The sequence below is a fragment of the Osmerus mordax genome, chromosome 7, assembly GCF_038355195.1.
Source record: "Osmerus mordax isolate fOsmMor3 chromosome 7, fOsmMor3.pri, whole genome shotgun sequence".
Taxonomy (NCBI): domain Eukaryota; kingdom Metazoa; phylum Chordata; class Actinopteri; order Osmeriformes; family Osmeridae; genus Osmerus; species Osmerus mordax.
Window position 1 is genome coordinate 12,428,445 of NC_090056.1, and position 7,480 is coordinate 12,435,924.

The 7,480-nt window shown below is 40.0% G+C and overlaps 1 protein-coding gene across 1 annotated transcript; it reads left to right on the plus strand.

Moving 5' to 3' along the window:
• Positions 1-584: 584 nt before the first annotated feature.
• Positions 585-6,936, plus strand: LOC136945295 (chemokine-like protein TAFA-2). The gene is made up of 4 exons (XM_067239052.1): positions 585-702; positions 1,636-1,791; positions 2,025-2,149; positions 6,859-6,936. Exons 1-4 carry the CDS (start codon positions 585-587, stop codon positions 6,934-6,936), a joined length of 477 nt encoding a protein of 158 aa, XP_067095153.1.
• Positions 6,937-7,480: the final 544 nt, after the last annotated feature.

The following is a 7,480-nucleotide window of genomic DNA, read 5'->3' on the forward strand; positions in this document are numbered from 1 at the left end:
GCATTTAATTGTAGTTTACGTCTCATAGACAACAGTGCATTAAATGTATTAGTGTAGACTTTGCATTTAGTTTGTTTAAGAAAACCCTGGAAGGATTATTGATATAGGCTTGTCCAGGATAAATAATTAAAGATAAGAAAATAAATCAAATTCTCATATCACAAATGTATTGATTTAAGCGAATCTATAGACGCATATTCGTTTTGAATAGTAGCCTAACATACCTTCTCATTGGTGGCTGAGCTTTTACAGGAAATGATAGATCACCAAATCAATGAATCAAGTTTAAGATCTTGTTCAGTCCATTAACCTGATGCTAGACAACAGTGACAACGCAATTATACCGGTCATTATATCAGGGGTTCAAAATGTAGCACAAATTATCATCTTACTTTATCTGACCTGCCATGAAGACTTTTTTTCTGAAATCGGAATACCTTGTAACCTGTTGTCTTGTATAAATCTCAATGTACAAGAGACAAATATACTGTAGCTGTTCAGTATGCCTTAATTTAATGCTCAACAATATGATCATCCAATATTTGATCCATGTGTCATCAGTCTATGCTTGCAAGGCAGGCAGGATGATGGTGAGCTGTGTGTTGGCATGGCGGCTGCACTGGGGTCTCCTGCTGCTTGGCACAGTCCTACTGTACAGCCACCCAGTGTCCACTGGCAACCAAAGCTCTGGGGCCCTGACAGGTAGGTGTCAGATCAGTCAGATCCAGTCTCCCCATTGCCCTCCCTCCCTGTGGACTCATTATGAAACCTGGCCACCAATATGGACTGGTCTCCAAGGAATTCACAATGGCCAGATTCAACAACATCAAAACAGGTGCTTGTGGTCTGCCTGGAGAAGATATACAATATTACAGCACCACTATTTCACTTCATAGGTCGTAGATGTATGTATGGATATCATTTTGACCACTGTGAAAAATGTCAGTTATGAATGATGTTGTCTGTTTACCTTCAACTCTGCTCGTGGGTTAAGGTCATGGGGATGATGCATGCATCCACATGGTGGTGCTGGTGCTCCAGAAACAGACTGCTGGCATGACTAGCTCGGTACAACTTACTTAGCTTCACCGAGCTTTGAAACCAAGAGATTTACCTTAAACTAACCTCTGTCACAAAGCATCTATTACACTACTGGTGCTATGCACATCTAATAGTATGTACCGTGTATAAGTATTTTACTGTGTGGGGTCAGATGGTTGAGCGGTTAGGGAATCCGGCTATTAATCAGAAGGTTGCCGGTTTGATTCCTGGCAGTGAAAAATAACGTTGTGTCCTTGGGCAAGGCACTTCACCCTACTGCCTCGGGGAGAATGTACCAGTACTTACCGTAAGTCACTCTGGATAAGAGTGTCTGCTAAATGACTAAGTGTAAATGTAATACAACGAAGAAAGTCAACAGTTTAGTTATGTTTACATGTCACACTCACTGTAATGATGTATGGGGGCAGACAATAGTGTGTTATTTTATTTCTCTTTTTTTCTTTCTTTACATTTTTTATGCATTCTAGACTTCTGAGGATTTCTGCGGACTAAACAGAGCATCGTCGATTAATCTTACATACAGCATCCCGTCTCACCTCAAACTGACACTCTTCTATCTGACAACCTCCTCAGGTTCAGCCCAGGAGAGAACTGGCACCTGTGAGGTGGTGGCTGCCCATCGCTGCTGCAACAGGAACAAGATTGAGGAGCGTTCTCAGACAGTCAAATGTTCCTGCTTCCCTGGCCAGGTTGCTGGTACAACCAGGGCTCAGCCCTCCTGTGTGGAAGGTAGGAATGACTAAAGAATCCTGGAGTTGTTCAGTTGATATTGTGGAACCTTCACTAAAACTTTTGACTGATTTAAATTGTTTTTCCCCACTCCTGTCTATGATGCTAAATTTAGCCTGGTTTTGAGTGAGAGATGCCAAAAAAAACACCTTAGTTTCCTGAAAAATAATAGACACTCTTCAGGTTAGACATGATTTAAGCAGAGGTGCTGTGTGTGATGTGTGCTTCTCCAGCATCCATAGTGCATCAGAAGTGGTGGTGTAGGATGGAGCCATGTTTGGAAGAAGAAGAGTGCAGGGTTCTTCCTGATCTCACTGGTTGGTCCTGCATCTCTGGGAACAAAGTAAAGACCACCAAGGTGAGGTCAAGGTCAGCTCAGATAGAGAGACAACAGACATGAAGCAATCTCATTGTCTTCAAAACACAGTTACCCTACTGAGGCAGTTAAAGCAACCACATTTATATTCACAGCGATGCAAGATTGCTGTGGATAATTTGCATTGCCCACGATATTGGAAGCAATGTATATTAGCAGTTGTCGTAGTGAAAACAAATATAAACAGAATTGACAATCTTCTTGTCCGTCCTCCCTCTCACCCCTTTCTTTTCTGATCTCATTCTATTATGTTCACTCATCTAATGCAAAGAGGGAATGACAGAATTTGTGTGTGCTCATCCCATGTTTGTACAGTGTTTGCTATAAGCCCAGCTTTGATGATCAAAGGTCCCACAATCACGCATAATCACAACTCCCAAAGGCACCATCAACATTACTGCTCTCCACTAGGCACAGGGAGCTAAGCTAGTTTAATTCTGTAATCTTGTGAACGATGGGGCCAAAAGGACAAACATGAAATTAGACTTTTTAAATAAATGTAAACCATCTAATGCAGAGACCTTGAAGTGATTGAATTAAATCTAGACAGCCTTACTTGTAAAGGGACACAAAGCTGTATTTAGAAAATGTTTAATTGTGGGGTTTCCTTCTTTTCTTTTGTAGTCTCAAATTGAACAGATTTTTGTATAGATATCTTGGTGTAGTCAATATTGTTCAGAAAACAGCTGGCTTGTGTGCAGCTTTTAAACATAAGTCAGCTATTTTCAATCCAGCTGCTTTTTGAATCACATAAAAATGTCCATTAACAAAACACAGTAAATGACCTTTTTTTTATCTACCTAAAGAAAGTATAATTCTGAAATCTTAGAATTCTTAATTCTGATATACTGTGCTTTTCAGGTTGCACGATAGCAATAGTCCATCTCAGCCTTCAGTCTGCTGTCCTCCCCTGACCCACAGCTGTCTTTGTCTTCCCTGAAGAGAACTGTCATCCCAGTGCTCATGGAAAACATAAGAACCTGGAGAAGCTTCGTCTGGTGACAGAAACAACTGAAGGGCAGGATTCACTAAAGGAATTCGTTCTTATTTCACACACACCACTGTGAATGGGATTTAGCTTTGCAGATATTTGTAATATTACGAAGTACTGTTTAAGATGTAGTTCATCTGAGTCATCTGAATGAAATAACGGACTGCCTATGAAAATCTTCCTACAAAAGACATGTCTTCGATGGAATGCAGGAAGTGTAGAAAGGACACGTGCGCCGGGACATAACAATACTTTTGGAAGAAACCAGATATACATGTATTACCCTAAAACACAAACAAACACACACACACACACAGCTTTCATCTCTACCGGTTAGACAAGCCACCACCTGCAAGGCTGCGATGGCATGCAAATAAACATGGAACTCAGATGCAAAACAAGGGCTGTTTGAAATGCTAATCACGAGATGAGGAGAAGAGGAGCCCCTTCACTGCTGAGAGTATTTATATTACGCTTTTGTTTGTCTTTCTAAACTGAAGTCTCCTGTGGAGAGGACCTCAGTAATAGTAATGATGGGAAATGGTGCAGAATTGTCTGTGCCTAGAAGCAAATTGTAGCTACAAGCAAAATGGTAAACTGTATTGTCATTCTTCCTCCTTTATTCCAATGACCACTTTGTGTGCAACCACAATATTTGTCACTCTTACACTTGGTCTATAAATATTGGCAGATTTAGTTTGTGACTTTATGATTGGATAGCTGAAATGTGTCAATGATAAAAGCACAAATACTGATGAAAGCCAATCACTGCCCATATCAGAAGGAACTTTAACATAACACATTGGCAACCACATTATAACAGTTGGTGGAAGCTGACTGAAAACCATTCTTGCTTACCATTGGCAATTATAATAGATTTTTAAGAACAGTACAGTGTTAATAAAGAGAGAAACAAACTCATGGATTTCAACTTTGATACTGAGTGATTTTCAGAATCATACTGCATCTTTACGTTAAAGATACTACCATACGTATGTATGCATGTCAAATACAAAGTGTATTTGTTCCTGTTGTCATGTTTCTATGCGTATATAAGGGAATTAAGAAAATAATATTTTATATTGCAGTCAGCTACTGCTGTAATAGGCTGAATGCAATTTGGTCATGGCTCAAAGGTTTGCTCAATTTGTTCCATTTGTTTTTGTCATTATGCATGATGTCTAGAATAGAAATTACATTTAACATGATTAAAAGCAGACTGAACAATTACTTTTTAATGAATAAACATTAATTGGACAAGAATGGATGTTATCTGCTGTGTATAGTGTATTTGTAAATCATATCGATCATAAAGTAGCTGTAGTCACAGGCAGAATGACTAGCTTATACAACTGAGTAAAAGCCAGGCAAATCATTGCCATCCCTACAGATAGACATAACACCCTATGACTGTAGGGCATCAGTGGGGAAAGATCTAAGAGGCATGGTAACTTCACATACATTGAGTGAATTAAATGATTTCCCTTTCCACTGTATTTGACTGAGACACTTCCAATGTCTGAAATAACAAAAATGATTTAGCATCTTAAATTGGAACTGAGAATTGATACATTGTCATTTGAAGCACATAAAAATACTTACAAAACAGTATGGCTGGGTCCATAGACTGTGGAAACTTCCTATCAGGACGGCCTGATTTCTCTAACTATGTTCAAAGAGTGCATATGGGTAATTGCGATTTACTGTCACTCTCCATTAAAGTCAAGCTTGGTGAGTTAGGCTGCAGTGTGCTGAAGAGAATATAACCCACAGCAAGACTCCACAGCTGGTGAGATCTGAGGACTGTTTGAGCAGACCAAGACACTGCTCACTTCATGTCACTCAACACAAGGACTGGTAGAAGCATACATGGTTAATAGGATGTATTACTGTGTTTCCTATGAGTTTCACAACTAATTTAGGTAAGTATGTAATGGTCACTAAGTTTGGCCCAAAGATATTGTAATGTTTCATAGACAGGATTACAGTCTTCTTAAAGTGCTCGATGTACATTCTTTAAAAAAGAGTGTCTTTCCAGTCATGCATTGTTTATTTTCACTTGCTTTATTATTTTTGACTGATAGTGTTGCTGTACACCATACAAGGTCAGAAAGACAAGGGTAGCACACACTTGTCACTATTAGTTTGAAATAATCATGCCTGGTTCACAGCAGGTAAGAAGTGAATTGTTTAGGACACCTGTGGATTACCTGTTAAAGTCTTTATTCTTTCATAGACTTCAAAATATAGGTGTCCTATGTGTATCCAGAGGAAATACATTTTTATGAACTCCACTATCAAGCTCATGACCATGTGTCTTCGTTTTAGAAATATGTTGAGACATTAACCTTCTATTACTGATTAATGGAATGGAATACAGCTGCAATTATTACACACATTCTATAATGATGTGTTTATTAAATTATGTTCTTTGTCAACATGTCTCAGCAAAGTCTAATTAATTTGCACATCAATGTAGTTAATTATTTGTCATTGTAATCCAGTGATTACGAAGCCATAAAAGTTAAGGGGTGTCAGTATTGTATTTGCTGTGTGATCAACCTATTAATCCTTCATAATGTCCAAATGGTGTGGTTGTTCCTGGTGTTCCCAGCTTGAATCATTCAGATGAAAGGTGGAGGAACGCCATGAGAAGAGATGCACCTGATGTCAGGTTTAATTAGAATCCAGTTTGGGCCGTGTTACCTTGACTTTGAAATCCCGACAGCCCACAGGGGAAGTGGAGACAGGGCTGGGCTGGAGAATGTGATTAGACTTGGTAATCACGCTGCCTGCTTGTTGTACAGGAAGAGAATGGCAAACATACCAATTCTCAAACATGAAACATCTTACTAGCTACAGTATATAAAGGAGTAACTTAAACCACGCCGTTTGTGTACAACTTTCTCAGAGTACTGTTCTCATGTACGGTACATTGTAGTCAGTGTATACATGTGAATATATAATGTATGTAATGTGTATATTATGTATACATACATGTATGTCTGTAGGGGTTTTGGTTTATTTCAGGGATGTTTTTTTGGGGGGGACGTGTCACTTGCTGATGGTATGTGAGAGCTGGAGCATGATGAACTGTGTCTGACATCTCCATTTACAGCTAAAACAGAGACATGTAGGGATGTGGTCCCGATCTAATCATGGTCTTCACACCTGATGTTCTCCTAAAGAAATCCTGAGTAGCTCCTGTAAAGTGACATTTGTGGAGAGATGTTGTCTTGCGCAAGTGTATTTTACATGGAACAGGAGTAGACAGTCAGCCAGTTTGAGTGAGTTTATAAATATGACATGTGCCACTGAAATGGACCATGGGGAACGTCACAGTTCCCATGACACCTCACACACGTCACAAAAGAAGTCAGGACGGATCAGCATCAGAGGTGTCATGGTTGTCATGGTTCTGCACCCCAATGTGAGGCAGCAGACCTTGAGGAAGAGCCCCAGGGACTGACTGAAGACTGGCTTAATAGAGGCTTGACCACAGAAGACAAACTAACATGTTGCAAATGTATTTAGAAAAGGTAAATGATTTCTTTTGGGTTGAATTTTGGGCTTCTTTCTGCATCATTTGTCGGGTGTCTGGTACCATCAGACTTGAGGAGGATGGTCAACATAGAAAGAACTGAGGTGTATTTTTATCCAGATAGTAACTCGCCTGTCTTTTTTTCTCTGTGTGCCTCAGGGGTACAATGTCCACCATGGTTTCACCTTCAACCACACACCTCTGTCCATCCCACATCCTCCCAGGAGTCAGGACTGACCAGCTGGCATCCTCTGTGAATAGAATTGTTTCATTCGTAATTTAACTGTCAAGGGAGCGTTTGAAGGAAGCACTGCTTTGGTATCTTATGTTAAATCTAGACCGTAGGCCTTTGCGGCACAGGCACAACACTGTCGGCAGTGTTGCTGTTCTGATTTCAATAGCCTTGGAACAGTCAAATAATCTTTGCATGTTTGTATATAAAAACAAGCATGTGATTTAGAGGCATGCTAATTGGTGCTCTGTGTGCCTCAACCTGCTGTCATGGCCTGGGAGTCGGCATGTGTTTGCACTGTTTGACCACCAGCACAGATGGTGACTGGCAACAACATGTGCCAGGGAGCCACACTCTGAACAAACCCTTCAGGATGATTTTAAATCAACTTCTTCCTACTGGCTGACTAACTCCCTGGTGCTTTGTAATGGGAAGTCTTTACACATCATCCCACAAGCCGGAACTTTCCCACTTCATTGGGAAAACGATGCAGGAATAATTTGACTCATTTTTTCATTGTTTCATTTTTCACACATCAACATATAGATA